The 19,829-nt window shown below is 43.1% G+C and overlaps 1 protein-coding gene across 2 annotated transcripts in view; it reads right to left on the reverse strand.

The window, feature by feature from the left end:
* Positions 1-4,653, reverse strand: part of CTTNBP2 (cortactin binding protein 2) — a 112,905-nt gene extending 108,252 nt beyond the window's left edge. The window contains exon 1 of one of the 2 annotated variants that reach the window (XM_048499375.1): positions 4,447-4,650. In XM_048499375.1, the coding sequence (XP_048355332.1) occupies positions 4,447-4,509 (63 nt within the window). In that variant the 5' untranslated portion in view covers positions 4,510-4,650. Of the gene's footprint in view, positions 1-4,446 lie in introns of both variants that reach the window. The other variant, XM_048499376.1, reaches the window with a different exon arrangement.
* Positions 4,654-19,829: the final 15,176 nt, after the last annotated feature.

Here is a 19,829-nt window from a genome sequence, read left to right on the forward strand (position 1 = left end):
ATCTGAGGTTGCAAATGCCTTAGCAGACCAGGTGCTCAGGAGCAGCAGTAGCAGAAGGCCATTGCTTTCACATCCTACATGTGAGCTCCCAAAGGCACCTGGTGGGCCACTGCGAGTAGTAGAGTGCTGGACTAGATGGACTCTGGTCTGATCCAACAGGCTCTTTCTTATGTTCTTAACTTAATCCAATAGGCTTCTGTTAGCGAAGGGTCAATTTTGGTTGCCATTACAAGAAACTTCCTAAAGTAAGAGTAGGCCAACAATGGACTCAATCATTTTGGCATGGCGGCCGTGCTCTTTTACTGGAAGTCTTCAAGCAGATGCTGGACAGTCATTTGGCAGGAATGGTTTAATTTGGATTTGCAGCAATAAGCAGGATTGGCCAATAAGCCCCCTTCTCACTCTAGAACTCCACATGGAAGACCCAGTTCTCTGACTTCTCCAAGTTATTAAGCAGGGTTTTCTCTTCAGCTCTTATTTCAACTAAGGTATCAGGATTTGAATCTGTAACCTTCCATATGTAACACATATGCCCTGCCACTGAGTTGGCCACTGTTATGTATAGATTTCAGCTTCACACAGGTGTGAGGGGTGAATCATGCCAACTGCCTTCAAGTTTTCCCTTGTCACTGTCACCATGGCAACCAAGCAGATATTAAGGCTTACTCCCCCTCCTCATACCAACTGCTACGCTTAGTTCAGGAAAGCCCAGAATGGAAACAATTTTGGCTTCATTCCCAAATATGGCCATTAAAGAACACTATTTTTCTCTCTCTCCTTCCTCTGGTAATAAATTTCTTGCAGACATTAAAAGACAAGATTATTTTTCCCATATGATCCTATTCATTTTCCAGCAGGAACCTCACCAACAAATTTGCTGAAATGATGGCTTCTGCTCCACTGTATCCTGGGGGCAGCAGCTAGCACAGAATACAGGCTATGTAGCTCAAAATGGAATCTCTGGGTCGGAAGTTATATAACAGGAAAACTCAACTCCACAACCTTAGCCGTTTCCTTTAAAATGTTTGTTGGACTATCTATACTTCCAAGACTGGGAAAGTTACGCCAGAAGGCTTCAGTTCAATTGAAACACTCTACTAGAAATCTTACAGAACTTCCAAGTTATAAATTAATCTGGAACCTGGGCAAAAATCCAAAATCTATCTATTAGCAATGACAGCAGCTTTTCTTTTGTGTGTGTGTATGGAGGAAGTTATGCAGCCTATTCCTATCTATACTCAGATACAAGTTTCACTTACTTCTAGATGGACTTAATATTAAAGCACTAGGAACTTTGCCACCAGCTTCACTGGGATGTGTTCCTTTTATGTTTCTTTTCATAAAATGTCCTAGAAGTCTAGATAAAATAAAACCCTTTCATTCCATTTTGTCCATTAATATATTCAATGGTTTTTAAAGTGCTAGTCAAACTGAAATCTGCGCCATTTTTTAACAGAGCAGTTGCCTATAAATAGCCTTCTGGTTCCCTATATAGAAACCTAAATAAGTGACCTGATTTTTAAAAAAATACTGAGCATGAAACCAGCTAACAGGTCTCCTGCATATGATATTTTAAACAAACACTATCTGTTTTCATATTATAATACCACCAGCTGCATACACTCTTCAATTACTGTATGAAGTTCTCATCTTAAAGCAACAAAAACCAACTCTTCCTTCAGAAACCTTTAAACACCATTTTAGAGCTTGAACTGGGATAATGATTAGAACATCAAGACTTGGATCTAGGATCAGCATGCAAACTAGGATCAGCATGCAAAACCTTACTATGCTGTAAAGTTTGCTGTGTGACCTTGAGCCAGTCACTCACTCTCTCAACCTAACCTATTTCACAAGGTTGTCATGAAGGTAATACAAAGGATGAGAAAACAAAGGACAGCACTCTGAACAACTTGGGAGAACAGGCAGGATTAAAAAGTAATACATAAACCATAAAGAATGTATGTGAAACCAGTTCCAATTTCCTAGATGTATGTGTACAGGTGTTTAAAAATGCACATACACAAGTATGACATTTGTCTGCTACAGCAAACCAGGATGTAACATTGGGGTAACAACTATAATGTGTGGAGATGTCCTAATTGCAGACAGCCACTGATTAGAGCAGGGGTCCCCAAACTTTTTAAACAGGGGGCCAGTTCACTGTCCCTCAGACTGTTGGAGGGCTGGACTAAAAAAAACTATGATCAAATTCCTATGCACAAATTATTGTAAAATGTTTGATTTCAACTTTCAGCCTTTCTGTCATGGTCTATTTTTAGAACAGTGACCAAAGTATGTCAAGTACAAGGTGGGCTCCAAATATTGTTAGGGAGGCTGTGGAATACCTTCCCCTGTAAACAAAAAAAAAGCAGAACTTTCCCAATGAAGCATTCCATCTAACCCAGGATCAGGTATCTTCCTGGGTTCTTTCCTCCCTAGCAGCCAGCGAGCGATTCGCCAGCCTGGCTGATGCCAATGGGAGTGAGGTGGAACAGAAAGCCTGAGAGCAACACATGGAGTAGCTGAGAGGGAAGGGCGGAGCAGGCGTTGCCACATGAAAGGTTTCCAACTCTGGGTCAGAAAATTCATGGAGATTTGGGGGTGCCATCATGTAACTGCAATCAACAGCCGTTGGGGCCGGTTCCTCCTCTCCCTCAAGCCCCCACTGCACATGAATGGAGCCATCGCCACCATGCCTGGCGGGCCGGATAAATGCCTTCAGGGGGCCACATTTGGCCCCCGGGCCGTAGTTTGGGGACCCCTGGATTAGAGCATCACACTAGGATCTGAGAGACCCACGCTCCAATCCCTACATTGTCATATTACCTGGCCGGTTACCTTGGGTCAGTCAAACGCGTTCTGTCTAAACTACCTCACAAGGTTGTTGTGAAGATAAAGTGTAAGAAATGAGAGCAATATTGAAGTTGCTTTGAATCTCCACTGCAGAGAAAAGCGACTTGCAACCCTATTCTCCCCATCTCAATTTTATAAAATAAAAACAATTCTCCAGATAATATGGATCTGTTTATTATTTGATATTCTAGCTCCATATTGATCATCACTTTTTCTTAAACTGGAAAAAAATTAATTTTCGGAAACTACAAAATAGCAACTGCAAAGAGCACTTTGCATGGGCCCACAGCAAGGACCTCTGCCTCTTCAAAGAGGCTAGTAAGAATGACAGCCAGATCTTATGGGCAATCAACATACACTGCTTATACAAAACGTGAAATTTGATTTACAATTCTGAATGGAGCAATCAAAGCATGGATTTTTCCATGCTGCTTTGTTTGCAATGTGAGGAGTCGCCACCAGATTAAATCAGCAAGCAACTGAATTAGAAATTGGCCTATGAATTGGAAAAACTAGAGACACAACCAGATAGAGGGACCTCAGCACAGGCTATTAAACAGCATGCATGAAGAGGTGGCAAACACTAAAATTATCTGTACTTTTGGCGATTTAAACAGTATTGTGCATTGGTATTAGAGTGAGAGAAAGCCTCCAGCAAAGATCTGAAGGAAGATCGTGGTGTTTTTCTGCTCCACCACTTTGAAGTAGAGGAACAAAAAAGGGGTTTATGCTATTTTAATAGCTTTTTTTAAAAAAAAGCTTGAATTTCTCTACTCCCCCCCCCCCCCCCGACGATCCTTCCTTATTAGTGTGAGTGAGGCTCTATTTTTCGAACGGCAATCCCACTGACTTCCAGGAAACCGGGAACTGAGCTGCGCCACCCCCAAGGTTTCTCCTTGCAATGTTGTGCAGAGGTTTGGTGGGCCGGGGGACGCAGCCAGTATAGAGGGGGTGGGAGGGAATGCCACGGCTCGAGCCCTGGAACTGGACCGGCTTTCGGCAATCTGCTGCTGACAGCTCTCAGAGACCCACCACCGTAGCCGGGCACCGTAGCCAGGCACCGTCACCGTCCCTTCTCCACTCGTCCCAGGCAGAAAAAAGAGTTCGCGTCCCCACAGTCCACGCGCGCGTGCGCGCACGCAGAGAAACAATAGGGACCCGCTCCCTGCCGGTGGAGACCCAGCTCTTGCTTTGAACCGGATCCCACTGGAGCAGAGATCGAGGGACGGGGCGAGAGGCAGCACAGGGACTGCAGCGTCGTGCCAAGGCCCCACGACGACCCCATCACCCGCTCCTCCCAACCAGAACCAGCTGCTGCTGATCGCCTCTCCTGGCTTGCTCCTCCCCTCCCCCCGTCGTCTCCCTTCCCGCGGATCTCTCGCATCCGACCGCGATCGGGCCAGGAGAGCCCGGACCCTGCGCTCGCCGAGCTACGTGCGCTCCAGCCGCGCTCCGGACATACATACCCGCCGGGCCCTTTGCAGCCCCGCAGGCAGGAGCCCCTTCCCGCGCCTCCCTTCTGCCAACGCAGTCAGCCCATCGGGCGCCAGGCACTGCCGTTTCGCACCCCAGCCCCACACCCCAGCCTACCGCTGCCGTCGGATCCCCCCGGCCGCTGGAGCCGGGCTCCCCGCTCGCTCCGTCCGTCGCCATCTTTCCACTGGCACGGCGAGCCGGGCTCCGAGCGCAGCGGCACCGCGGGGAGGCGAACCGAGCGGCAGCCCCCGCAACAGCAGCGTAACCCTTTCGGCGCCGGCCTGGAGCTCAGACTGCCGCTTCTGCCGCCTTCGCTGCCCAAGCGGGTCGTCAACGCCGAGCGCGGCGACGCAGGCCGGGAGGTGGAGCCGTCGGACCAAAAAGCCACGCGGCTTGGCTGCTCGAGCGAGGAAGGGGCTGCCTGCCGGGGACCGGGTCTGTGTGGTTGCTCGCTGTCTGCTCGGGCCTCCAGCCTGCCAAGCAGAGCACAGGCTCTACTTTCATCCCGAGACACGTCCAAGACGTTGCATCCGTCGCTCCAGGCATTTGCCTGACATTTTCCACACTCACTTGGGCATGTGGAGTCCAAGCTATACTGCAGAGCAGCTGGCTTTCAACAGTAACCTCACATCCCTCATGTACAAAGCTGTTTTTGGTTTTTGCCTGGCAGAGCAACAACCCAACAGTTCAGAGTGCCACCAAATTCAAGGGGGCCAGGCCTGAGTTAGGGCAGTAAAATACTCCTGTTGTTACTGTTTACCTGACATAAAATGAAGTTATAGTTCCTAATAATTAGGACAAATTATTAGGTCTCTCTGATCCTGCTCCCATTACACAATGCTGTGGTTCTAGTTTGAGGTTTGACCTCTCTCTGCCACACTGAAATGTAATCCCCCAACTTTTTACTTGTTATGGATAGTTTCATCTTTGCTAGGGCTTTCTGAACAATGCTACTCTGTTCTTGACTTGACCTCTCAAACACAGGTGGCGAAGTTCCGATCTTTTATGGTGCAATAATAATAACGCTGAAAGCTCTTGGACCTTTGTAAGCCTTTCTGATCTGGAATTGCTCAATCAAAGCAGAATTCCTTGACCGCTTTACAAATTACCTCAAATAAACTTGGCTAAATCTGTTAGAGAGCTTGAGCATGAAGTGCATACAGGAGATGCTTACTTCTGAATTTGCAAAGTACAGTAAAGTTACAGAAGGGAGAATGCAATGCATAGTGCATTAACTGCAATACAGTCCCTTGATGTAGCACTGTCAAAAATGCCATGGACAAGAAAAAGACAGTTTCAGGGGGAAGCCATGCTGATCTGCAGTAGAAAAGCTAGGTTCAAGTCCAGTAACACCTTAGAGACCAATAAGATTTTTGAGATATAAGCTTTTGAGAACCAATGCTCCCTCCATCAGAGAAAGACAATCAGTGGGAAATACACCAACCAAGTGTCTACACAGAGACTTCCAAGCCCCTCGGGGATGGGGCGGTCTACAAATTCAAATAAATAAATAAATAAATAAATAAATAAAATTATCAGTCCATGGGGTACAGAGTAATGATGAGGTGCAATAGTCTGCTTGAAGTATCTATGAGATGTGGCTACCTGCACCCTAATGGAGGCCAAAGGAAAGTAAACATGCAGCTCACAGTGAATTGTCAAGTAGCTGTAATAATGAACAGAAACCTTATGGCATCTAAAATACTTTTTAAAAATTCCAGCATAAGCTGCCTTGGACTAGAGCTGCAATGTGGATCTTCACTGTGTAGTCATTTTATGTAGGGAGTATGAAAATTTAATAGTAGGGACAAGGAGCCATGAAATTCAGGGAGTACAGTGAGAAATGTAATTATGTACCATTCCCATGTAACTATAAAGTAACACAGAGACCATTGACTAGTCATGCTGATCTGCTTAATACCTGTAATGGGAGGAAGCCACCATTTTTGTGAAAGGTCTGGAGGTAAAATTCAAGACCCAATAAATAAGACAATAAATCTCTGTTCAGTTGTTTCACACTGGAGCCTGTCTTTGAAGATATTTGAGTAAAGAATGGTGACTGTCAAGTCCAAAACAGTATGGATTGAAATATTCTCCCTCTGGTTTCTGAAGCTCCCCAAGCTTTTAAAAATGTCAGATTTGTATTCAATTTTGTAATGTATTTGTCCTATGCAGAGAGCAAAACGGCATTGTGGTGGGCCTCGTTTCCTCCTGCTTTGTAACTGAAATGAGAAACAAAGGCCAATTTTGCATGCCGAAATTGCCCCTCTGTTGGCATGGGGAATGCCCCGATGCAATTGGGAGTTTTGCACAGTCCCCGGTGCTGCCATGTTTCTGCCCTGGAGCCAACCCGCGGCAATGGTTTTGCTCCATGAATTTCCTGAACCACAAAGGTTGAGGTCCTTTGAAATGCCCCTTTGTTCCTCTGGAGGCTTCCGCCACCATGTAAAACTCCTCCGTAGAAGAAACGGGGCCAGTTTTTCCACCTCGTTGCTCTGGTCCGCCCCACCAATGGATAAGTGCTGAGAAGTGGCGCCCCCCCCCCCCTTTGCAGTGGGAAAAAACATAGGGCGAAACCTAGGTTTTTATAAAGGAGGGAGAAACCTTGGGCAGAAAAGCGACACGTTCAGATGCCGCGAATGGGAAGGCGGCGATTCTCTCACACACAATGATTTTAGATTTACATTTTAGACAGAGGCAGTGACATAGGTATAGATTTTTAATGGGGGGTTCGGGGGTGGGGCCACGCTCCCAAGCACCCCTCAGGGCGTGGCCATGCCTCCCCAAGCCCTGCCCTTTGCCTCAGTGCTTATAAAAGCAGCTCTCTGAGGTCAGGGATGGCAGACTGCCCTGCCCGCCACACTCCCCCCCCCCCATGGCTGGGCTCGCAGACGGCAGTCCCTTCTGTTCTCCCCTCCGGGCAGAGGCATAGCTAGGGAAAATGGAGCCTGGTGCAAAATCTGAGTTTTGCGCCCCCCCCCATGGGCGGCCACTGTGATGCTGAAATCCACCCCCAAACAGCATCATTTTCAAAGGTTTTTAAACTAGGGAGCCCAGATTCTCCTTTTAAATCCACCTTAAAGGGAGAATCTGGGGTCCCCAGTTAAAGCAACATTGAAAGTGATGCTGTTTTGGGGTGGATTCTCCCCTACCCTGAAACAGCATCATTTTCAATGTTTAAACTGGGGACCTCAGATTCTCCCTTTAAATCCATGCCGAAGGGGGTGAATTTAAAAGGAGAATCTGGGGAAATTGGGGGGGGGGGGGTGCCTGCTGTCAGGGATGCAATTGTTAAGCTAGCACCACCAACATGTCAGAGTATCTTTGGAGACTCTCCTGATGATACCACCAAGGTTTGGTGAAGTTTGGTTCATGGGGTCCAAAGTTATGGACCCTCAAAGGTGTAGCCCCCATCTCCTATTAGCTCCCATTGGAAACAATGGGGAATGGGGCACCCCCTTTGGGAGTCCATAATTTTGGACCCCCTGAACCAAACCTCAACAATCCTGGGTGGTATCATCAGGAGAGTCTTCCAACAAATCCCTGCAATTTTGGTGCTGCTAGCCTAAAAACTGCGCCCCTGCAGGCCAAAAACCGACAAAACACTAAAAATACAAAAAAATCAGAAATGGGGGGTGGAGCTTCAGACATGTAATGGGGGGGTTGAACCCGAGAACCCCCCCTTACCTACGTCCTTGGATGGGGTGGGGGGAGGACGGTGATCCCGTCGCACACGCAAGGATTTTAGACGGGGACTGAGGGCGCCAATTCTCAGCGTATGATTTGTGTTCAGAGTCATTTAAAACTAAAATGGTGAAAGTGAGTGGGGGTGAATGGGGCAAGACTCAGCCAATCCAAATGCAGGAAACAGAGACTGGCCGCACATGTGTGAAAGAGACTACAGAAGAGCTTGCAGTGCTTAAACGGTGCTTATGGGAAAGCCCAGGCTTGTGGGGAACCATTTGGGGCTTCCCGCACCGGCCCTGACTCGAGCGAAGGAAAGAGCCGGGCAGCAGTGGGGAACTACAAGCAGGGTTAGAAGCCCCACAGCAGGTATACTCCCTGGCTAAGCCACAGAGCATTTAGAAAGTGCAAAATCAGCAAAACACTGGCTTAGCCATCATTCCTCTCCCTGGCTTGGATCCAAAAGAGTGATTCTGCACAGCATGACTTTCTGACCTTCCCCCATCTGCTGCAGCCCCAAATACCACCTCCCCCACCCCCAATCTGCAGCTCCTGGAGCACCCCTGTTCCCAAGGAGCAGCATTTGGGGAGCTTCAGCAAGAGAGAGGTGAGACAATTGTGCTCTGTGGGCAGAAATCCTTCTTCAGATGCACCACCTACTTTTTTATTTTTAAAAGCATACCCTGTAGCACACCAGCCTTACAAGCCAGCATTATCTTCTCTAGGTTCAGTTTGTTCTCCTTTAGTCACTTTGCAGTTGCCGTAGATAGCAGGGAAATAGAGAAAAGCATTCACTCTTTAATCCTTAGGTTTTGTTACATAAAATTTGTTGGAAGATCATCACCCCAAAAACTGAAACCAAGCTCCTCAATTAAAGACAGAATAAAATATAACGGGAAAAGAACCAGAAGAATCTGCTCACCACAACTGCTCACATCATATTACACAATTCAGAGAGAGGTGACAATAATATTATTCTTAATTATCAGCTCTGCATCATGCCAATTCTGATAATTCATTATATATAATCATCATCAATAACCATCTTTAATAGGCATAGATTAAAAATTAGCGTGAAACCAATCAAATTACATCAAACACAAAATACATGGTTTTAAGGAAAGTACAAAAAGATTATTCATATAAGTGATCCATCAGATCTTAGGACCTCATATTTAAAATCCTTCAAATTAGAAGTAAAGATAAATATGACAATTAAAATTTGACACTTGGAGGTATAATATTGGCCTGCAGTATTTAGCTTACAGCATTGTATGTGGTTTTTATTATAATGTTTTAGCATGTCACTGTACACAGCCCAGAGCCCTTCGGGGACAGGCAGTATATTAAATAGAACAGATAAATAATAAAGACAAAACTCAATCAAGTACTGTTAAAAATGTGTGTTAGTAAGTTATTATATTTTGATTTTTTAATATAATCGCTAGGAATTTGGTGACCAATGCAGCATATTCTGGTTTCTGTTCAGATTGTATACATCTTACTTATAATGATCCTGAATGGATATTAGTCTCTCTGCTCACTAAGTAAACTTCAGAATATTTCTCTTTCCCACTAGAATATTTCAAATATAATTTCCTATAGGCAGGAAGGCACAAATTCAAAATCCCAGTTAAAGGGGCATTAGAAGGCTAGACATACCAGCAGGACTTCAGTTAAAACCACCTCCAGAGAACTTTCTTGAAAATTATCATCCAAATGTTAAGAAGCAGCTTAATCTGTTGTTGTGACAGAAATGATCAAAGCCGTTTTGTTGTTGTTGTTGTTGTTCAGATGGTGGGAAGATACACATTTTTAAATCTATACATTCACCACTATGCAAAAATAAAAGTGCTCCTTCCTTTCAAAGTGATCCTGTGAAAATTAAGTCCTACCAAACTGTGAGACTCTTCTCATGTCAATATTTATAGGATTGTATCCTTTGAGATGGAAAGAAGTCAAAGGAAACAAGCTGGGAGGTACGATAGGAAATGGGGACCCATGTCCTGCTGTTCAAGCCCTTGGAGAGAGGGAACCACACAGATGAGATATTTAACTGTTATTACATAAAACCTATATAATCTAGACAAGAATGTTCATTCCTGTGTGTCTTATGTATTAAACCTGTCCATTACTGTGCAGAAAAAGCTTAGGAAAAACTTCCTTTGGGAGGAAAGCAGCTGATTCAGAGGAAAATGAAACTCTTCAGCTGCTGAGATACATGGAAATGATGGGATTTAACAGGACAGACTTCCATGACTGAAAATTAATTCTCAGCAATTGCCTGGTTTATCTAGAAGCCATTCCTTTTAAACAAACATAGCAGTTCTATCATAATATTCCTTCAAATGTATATTCTGTAGAGTTCTAACAGATTTACCAACAGGCCCTATAGAGATCAGTCCATCTAGAACAAACGGCAACTTCACTGGACAGACAGTATGGCAGTGGTGGCGAACCTATGGCACACATGCCAGAAGTGGCACTCAGGGCCCTCTTTGTGGGCATGTGTGCATAGAGTTCATCATGGGGGGGCAGAAAATCACACACACACCCACACACAGGTACACACATATCTAGGCTGGTCTGGGCCCCTGGACACGATGTGCGCACACTGCAGCAAGCAGGAAGTACTCAGCTGGAGGGCCTGGTGCCTGTGCTCTATGTGGCTGCTGCCCGAGGGGGAGGGGGAAGAGGCAGAGGAGGCGGAGATGCTAGAGAGGCACAGAGCAGTGCACGCAGGACTTGCTGGAGGCTAGAGCAGGCTGGCCCTGCTCGAGCGGGTAGGGTGGAGGCAGAGGGGTGGGGCGGAGACGCTGGAGCAGCGCAGGGCAGAGTGGTGGGTGCACACAGGACCTGCTGGAGGCTGGAGCAGGCTGGCTGCTGCTGCTGCTCGAGGAGTTGAACAAACAAAACATGTGCCTTTCCAAACACCAGGGAAATGCTCAGACCCAAGTTTTTTGCCAATTGCCTGGGCAGAACAAGCCTAAAGCGGAGGAACCAAGATGCATTTAGGATTTTTTTTAAGCACACCAAGGTCTTTGCTAGAACTGCTTTTAATTTTCTGTTCCTGTTGCATTTTTGTGAGAAGTCAAGTGTTGTGGTGACATGTGAAGGAAAAACCGCAGATCAGATGGCTGCTCTACCAATTTAGCTTTCCTGAAGTTATCCCACCCCTCGCACAGCATTCTTGCTTAGGATTGCCTTTCTTGACTGCCTTTTTACTTCTATTTTGTGGTGGTGGGGTTATTGGGTTTTGGAAAGTGAAAGTTTTACTTCCCTCTCCACCCACACCCTTCCCCCGCCAGGCCCCCAGCGTGATAACAGTGTAATTATTTCAGGGAGATTATTCGCATTAAACTTAAGACCTCGTTTTGGGGAAGCAGTGTAGGTAACCTTTTTCAGTGCTGTTAAACCCCACTGATTTTCATGGGAAGAACTAAAGCGCAATCCTTTACCTGGGAGTAAGCTCAGTTGCTGGCAATGGGGCTTGTTTCTGAGTAAACCCTCCTAGGAACAGGATTCACCTGTTCGAAGCATTGCACGGTTGCTTCACCAAGCTTACTCCCGAGTAACATGCGCCTTGGAGCCAACCGTTTTTTCCAAACGAAAACCTCAGTGTTCTGGTTAAATTGCTGTGTTGGCACTTTGCGATAAATAAGTGGTTTTTGGGTTGCAATTTGGGCACTCGGTCTTGAAAAGGTTCACCATCACTGCTCTATAGCATCAAGTCCCTGGTGAGCTTCCTCCTCTCCTCAAACACTATCCTTCCCATATATGACTCCCTAAAGGCCTAGCAATTTCCCAAGTTGGCAAGAGTTGGCAACTCTAACACTGCCTCATAATCACTGGTGACTGAGAGGACCAGATTTAAGACATGCTGAGGCCCTAAAGCAGTAGTTCTCAAGCTGGGGTTCGGGACACCTTTGGGGGTCGAACGACCCTTTCACAGGGGTCGCCTAAGACTCTCTGCATCAGTGTTCTCCATCTCTAAAATGGATAAATGATGTAGTTGGGGGTTACCACAACATGAGGAACTGTGTTAAAGGGTCGCAGAATTAGGAAGGTTGAGAACCACTGCCCTAAAGTATGACAAAGTGGCATAGCATTAAATCTAACATAACTTTGTGCTTTGTCACATGGGGAGGGAATTGAATTATGAGGAAACAGGCTTTATCTTCCATTTGGCATTTCTCTTCACAAAATAAGATGCTTAACTACCCATTTAAACTATGGTATTATTAAGTCATTGCTGCCAAAGGAGGGAACTACAGTCCTTGTGAATAAATATGATTTCAATTTTAGGGGGAAAAATACTTCCATCAAGGAAAGTCTTTGTTGCTACCAAACACTGAAGTATTCAAAGAGTGGTAAGTATCCTATCACACAGACAGCAATTCTGTGCTCTGCAGATGGGTTTTCATTACATTGAACTGCCATCCTGGGATGTTAACTCCAGTACCAAAGAAAATAAAATCTCCAGGGGAATTAATCTATCGAACTGTCAAGAGAGCGATTTAACTCAGAAGAGTTAACTCCCTTGGGCCCAAGATTAAGCCATTCTTCTAGAGAGCTGGTAATGAAACTTTATTTATGCAGAAATGCTTCACCAGGGAGATGTTTACTTACTAATGAAATGAAACTATTTCACTAAGTTATCTCCATCACTGAATCACAGACACAAGGGAATGGGTTTTTCTGGCATGACAAAGAAGACTGGAAGACAAATGCATAAGTCCAGTTTCTCAAAAGATGGTAAGAGTCACACTAATGGTTATACTGAACCTCCGAATTCACTGTTTATATTGGATCCCAGCAAATATGAAACATTATCTGTCCTCTGCTGATAAAATAAATTTATAATTCAGTTAACTATATCCCTGACAAGAATTAATTTCTCTTCTGAAAACAGTATTTATTTCCTGCCTTTCTCAAATTAAACTAAACTAATGCCAATAATCTGACTCAGTTGAAATCATTTTTGATTTAAAAACATCGGATGATATACACCCTAGTGATAAAAATATGGCCTCAAGTGCTTTGTCAAATTTAAGGATGCTGAAGGGTCAGTTTTTTTGAGTTGACCAACACTGGAATTAGCACAAGCTGATCTCATGGATTCATTTGGGGCTTACAAATGTAGCCATGAGCATGGTCATTATAACCCAGAAATTTAAATATTGTTTTGATTTTGGAGTCTGGTTGCTGTGAAGGGTCTATCTTGTAATTCTTGCATTAAATGGTAGGCCTGATGGGAGGTAGAGGCCTGTGACAGAAGGACGGTAATGTAGTTTTGATTGTTAGGAAATGGCTTTCTCTAAGAAACCAACAGGGCTTCGAGGGGTAACTTTCTCCAAACTGAGGGAAGGAGGCAGACATATTTGTGCATGTGAGGAATAAGCTGTTAAATTCTAAAAGAGACACAGTCAGAGAGTCACTGCTGTGAATTGGTACAGCAACTTTGGGATTCATCTTTCTTTCAGGAGATTTAAGGTGGGATAGCAGATTTTTCCATCATGTGCTCTCTATGTGTATATTTGCAAATAAATATTACATATTGTCATAAATTTCCAGTTTCGAGAACTTGGAGAAGTGGAGAATACATAACAGTTTTTTTAAAAAACTGGCTATTTTGATTTGTGGCTTGAAACACTGAAAACTTATTCAAGACCACACAAATCAAATGTAAAAATTGAGATTAAAACCTACATCTCACATCCTGTTTTGTTTACCAGAACTCCTTTGTACTATAGATTGAAGCCAAAGGTTCCCTTTGATTCATAGGGCTATCTTCGACCTATGAGACAGTAGGGGTTTGTTTGTTTAGAAAGGTAGACTTTTGATTTTTCAAAATGAATGAATGAATGAAATCCTTCATCTGATATATAAAGACAAATGAAATTCATTCGGGTAACAGAATTACTGGAACACTTTAATATGGAATTTGGTACACATTTAATCAAAGAAATCTAGAAAATCAAAATTGTTAATTTTGATTTAAAATAGTTGATGTAACTCCACACATTGCAGATAATTGAAGTCTGATACACACAATAAATTACTAAAAGTTTTCAAAAGTTAATTTGTATATTTGTTTTCCTTGAAATGGGAGAGCCTATGGTTAAGTTTCACAGACACTAAAATGTGGCACATGTTTAGCTAAAGACATACTAATAACAGATAACTGTGAATATGTGATCCTTGGTTTCTATCTAGCCTTGGGTGATAAGGAGAAATGCCACTTTTCAGATGCCCTGAAATCTACGTGTTCCAGTGCACCTTACTATTGTGATACTGCACTCCTTTAACAACCATACTAAGGACTGAAGTTTTCTGCAGCACCATCTTTTCCTTGGAACTTGGGACTCTACAAAGAAAAGCAAGAAATGGGGCCTTGTAGGAAGAATGGCTGTGTGAGGACCTGCACTGGTGTCAAATAAATGGGAAGGGGGAAACGACAGGTTCAGCAGCAGAGATTGTGTCAATAGTGCTGGAAATTATTTGTAAATGATACATGATGTCATTGGATTTTTAGACTCAGTTTATAATCAGGGAGGGGGGTTGGGGAAGAAGGACAAACTCATAAATTAACCATTACAAGACCTCCCTCACTTCTGAACTCAGCACTACTGCTATAACATACTCAGAAAATGAATTTTAATTGAGGAAATCATTCTAAAACAAAGGAAGCAAAACCACACAGGGAGAAATGCTGACCTGGAAGTTCTCCATTGATTGTCCATCACTCTTGAATCAAAGGGAGAGGGAATTTTCAGCAGCAGCTAGAAAAAGTAACTATTCATGCAGAATGAATGCTGAATTTATTTGTGTGTGTGTTTGTGTGTGTGTACACACACGAAACCATAGAAACATTATGGTACTACCAAGGTTTTTTAAAACATTGTGCTTGGGGAACCACTAGCCATTTTGCATGGGAAAGTAACTGGCATAAAGAATTAATGCATCTATATGCTGGTGAAAGACTGCCTTTCAGTAGCCATTACCTATTTCATATACTGCATTCAGATGTTACAAAAAGCTATTATTAAACATAGATGTGCATGAGTCTGGCTTGTTGCAAGGCTTTATCTGCCCCCTAAACAAACAACAAAAAAGTGGCCAGTATACCTGCACATAACTTGAAATGGGTACCTGGAATCCATTTCTAACTGGGATTCTCCATCTGAAAATGGAGGAGAGAGGAACAAGGTATTCAAACCTGCCAAGAAGCTGAATTCATGCATATCCTGTCCTAATGCTAGTTTATTCTTGTATCTGAACATCTTGTGCTTGAACATAAGCTGCCTTATACTGAGTCAGGCACCTGTCTATCAAAGACAATATTGTCTACTCTGACTGGGAACAAGGTCTCAGGAGTCTTTCACCACACTTATTATTTGATTCTTTTCACTGGTAATATTGGGGACTGAATCTGAGCTTTCTGCAAGCAAAGCAGGTGCTCCATTACTGAGCCATCATTGGAATGATTTCTCTTTTACTTAGATGCGACGGGACCACCACAAGTGTTATCACTCATGTTCAGGATCTGGGGTATTATGGGCTGAGACTAATTCCAATTTAGGACAGGCAAAGCTAAATCCCTCTGTGGCTAGGAGGAAACCCTGAAAACTCTTCTTTTGCAAATAAGATCACCATGATGCTATGACTAGATAACTACACTATTTCTGATGCATTTCTGGCCCAGAATAATTTTTAAAGGGGAAAAAATAGTCTTTTGTAAATTCAGTTATAGGTTTTCAGGTTTCCCCACACCATTTAATTTACTTTATCCATGCCACAAACCCAGTTCTAAGGCTCCTAAGAAATTTGGTATAGAAAAGGCCTCCTAGAAAACTGAAAGAATAATGTATTCTTTTAAGTAGCTCTTTCCTTTCTTTATTGCATGTTGACAAGCCTGTGATACATTGGTTGCCATGCAACGACAGAAACAGCAGTGTTTAAACACCATTAGGTTTTAATTATCATCATAGATCCTTCATCAGTCGAAAGTTCAGAAAATACCGCAGCTGAAGTTAGATACCTTGCAAGATACAGTTTTTGATGAAAGGAGACATTGGTATTCGTAGCAGTTTAGTCCCATCTGAACTGTCTATTTTTATGATATTGTTTTTCTTTGGACTCCCCACCCCTGCAAAATTATACACTTTTTGAATATATCAAGCATATACAGAATTAATGAATAGCAATACACATTGTTTGGGTAAACTATTGGATTAGACAGCCATCACTAGGTGATCATCACTAGGTACCAGCAGGAGATTAAGGACTTCCTCATTTACAGTACAGTCCTAAACAGACTTCCACTCTGAATGCAATTTCAATAGACTTAAATTGTATAAATCTGTTTAGGACTTACCATTACTGGTAAGTATATTCCCCAAGTGAAGAAACTGTGCTCAGCTTAAAGTTGACTAAAAGATATTAATTAAGTTAATTGGGTTAATAAAGGCTTCAAGCTAAAAGCTGGACTGAAAAAGACATGATATAGGAGATGGCACTGGGGAAACGGTTCAAAGTCCAACTTGTGTTTGTCTGTCCATCTTCAGTGTAGCAATTTAAAATGCTAAAGGGATCAGCTACTGTTTTGCTTGTACCTTGTAGCATCTGATAGGCAAACTCATGAATACATAAGTTGATCTGCTTACTGTATTCTGGGTACATACACCTTCTGTTAGAAGAGAGATACAAAATGTTATGAAATTTATGTTTTTTCAAAAGCGGAAACTTGTCAACTGGTTCAGAAAAAATAAACCAGTCTTGTGGGAGTTTGAAAACAACACAGTGTTTGATTCCAGCATCAGCTGTGGGGAACTGGTGCCTTCTTCTTAGGGAAAGTTAGGTAAAGGAACCTGTGATGTTGTCCTGATTTGAATGAGATGGCTCAAGTTTTCCTGCTGTATAAAACAAAAGCATGCCTGAGCCAGTGGAAACAAAAATAGCAATCCGATCCCACAGGAAGGAAAAACTCAGTCAGGGGAACAAACTGGCCTGGTAAAACTGACTGCTTATCAACACTGTAGCTAGGAAATTGTTCTCCCACCATGGGGGAAAAATGCTTGACAGCCTCCAGTGCTCTGCCACAAAGGCTGATTGTGCACAGGCTAATTAAAATGGGTTGAGGTCCTTTTTAAAAGCACGGGAGTGGGGGGGAGAGTTCCCACAGAACTTGTCCCCAAAATGCTGCTAACCTATTTTAGTGGCCAGAACCCGGGTTTAATGAAAATTGCTAATTCTGTGATTTTTTCTTTAAACCTCGGTTGCAAACGCCCCTGCTTGCCTGTGTGAACTACGGCAAGCAGGAAGTGTTCACTTCCCACCCCCTTCCCTCCACCAGGTGGCTGCCTTTAGAGGAGATACTATAATAGGCAGCTGCCATGCTGTGCAGATAGGTGGAGGGATTTTCAGGGGGTGGATTCTTGGGTGGGGGGGGGAATTCTCAGCTGCTTGGCTCTCACAGAAACACAGCATTTCCATGCAAATCATGCTGCCTTCTGCCTCCAGGGTCCCAGCGGTCCCAGCTGGCCCTGCAGTTGCCATGCAAGTGGTGACAGAGGCAGCAGAAACAGGTTCCATAAACCCATTGCTACCCATGCAGAATCAGCCTAAGGGATATACATAGTCAAGTGATGTCAATTTCTTGCCAATGCATATGAGATAACATGGCTAGGAAGAAGAAGGCAGTGTTAAGGAAAAGGCTATTGGGTGTATCGTTTCCTGTCGCAAGGTACAAAGTCCCTATGTAGTCTCCCCTTCTTTTATTATACCCTCTTATGATATGTGTGCTTATTTATACTTCAGTAATGCATGCTGCTAAATCAAACAGTTCCCCCATCAACTCAGCATACGCATAAATAAAAATGGTCTGAAAAATATAGTCAAATATACTCCCTGCTTAGTGTGTAGCTCCCCCCACCCAGTAAAATATTCCTAAAGGATTGCCCTGCCTCAGATAAAGCTGTGAAAGCTTATATCTCTATAAATCTTTGAGGTGCCACAAGAATCCTGTTTATTTTCTTCCCAGGTGCACCATCATTAATTCTGGCGCATAATAAAACCAGAGTCGGTCACAGAACCGTTATCAGCTGAGTCACTTCTTGCTGCAGTGGCAAACCTCCCCCCCGCCCTTTTGGTCGGCTCCAGAAATGTTTTTGCCCCTGATTGATCAAACCAGCTTCAGTGTTACTCTAGTGTAGTGTTTCCCAACTTTTCAATGTTGCAGTACCCTTGACCTCGCTCTTCATTTCTCACAATACCCTTGAGGAAAACATCTATTAAACAGACTGTTAAGTGTCTGTTTATTCATTAATTAATGATGTGAAAATGATCATAATTTAAACTAACTAAATTAAGACAATATTGTAATATTAAAGCATTTAGTTTTAATGGTGCTATGTTCAGATACAAAATAAAAAAACTAATATAGTTGCTTTATAAAATATGGAAAAGCAATCTTGTTTCTAATACATGTTCTAATCCACTGTTTTTTATAAATGTAAAATTTTAAATCGAAATGAGGGTTTATGTTGTTACAATATTTTTAATGTGATACTTGAGCTTGCTTATTTTTGCACATTTGTTTTATTCTTAGTCTAATTTTGGATAGACATACACGAAGTTCATCCTCTAGAGCAGGGGTAGGGAACCTGCGGCTCTCCAGATGTTCAGGAACTACAATTCCCATCAGCCCCTACCAGCATGGCCAATTGGCCATGCTGACAGAGGCTGATGGGAATTGTAGTTCCTGAACATCTGGAGAGCCGCAGGTTCCCTACCCCTGCTCTAGAGAAAGAAGGTGATTTCTATCTTTGTTCTTCATCATCATTACACAAGAAAATGCTTGTTCACACATATAGGAGCTAGAGAACTAGAATAATATATTGAGTGCCATTTCCAAAACTGAAGGATATTCTTCTTTCATCATAATCCAGAATTGATCAAGAGGTGTGTCCATGAATTTCATCCTCAGTGTGCTGCTACATCGCAGTTCATCTCAGCAGCTTGGCCCAGAAGGTGAGGAAACATTTCAAAATTACCTTTAGAAATGTGGTTCTTCCATATACCAAATTTGATTTTAAAAGCTGGTATTTTGTAAATGCAGGTTAAAATATTTTCTTTATTTCCCTTTATTCTTGAGTTCAGCTTATTTAGATGCTGATAAATATCAGCTAAGTATGCTAATGTATGGAGCCACATAGCGCCTTCAAAGCAGGAAGCAAAGTATTCTTTGCCATGTTCTTTAAAATATTGATACAATTCCTCCCCCAATTCAAACACTCATCAAGACTTTACCTCTTGAGAGACACCTAATATCAGTGTGCTGCAGGAGGATCACATGATTCTTCTCCATGACTTCACATAATTTGGCAAATAAGCATGACAACAGTGGACGCTGTTTAATGAAATTTATCATAGCCACAGTGTTGCTAAGAACCTTATTTAAATGTTCCCAGTGTTTTTTGAAATGAGGGCCTCATGATGAAGGAAGCAGTGAGTAGTAATCACATTTGGAATTTTTTCTTTTACCAGCAAAACAAAATCCTTTTTTTTTACCAGTCATGGAAGGCAAAAGCGTATCGAGGGGAAATGGAGATTAGAGTTCTCTGCTCTTAACCACTATATCATACCGGAGACTAGCAATGGCAAACCACCTTCGAATTTCTCTTGTCTTGAAAACCCTATGGAAGCACTATAACTCATCTGTGACTTCACATGCTAACCACTTTACCTTATTGCTACCATAATTGCTGAAGTTACTTCCAGCTTTATTTGTGTGTTTGTGTATGTGCGTGCGT

The sequence above is a fragment of the Sphaerodactylus townsendi genome, linkage group LG06 (assembly GCF_021028975.2).
Source record: "Sphaerodactylus townsendi isolate TG3544 linkage group LG06, MPM_Stown_v2.3, whole genome shotgun sequence".
NCBI lineage: Eukaryota > Metazoa > Chordata > Lepidosauria > Squamata > Sphaerodactylidae > Sphaerodactylus > Sphaerodactylus townsendi.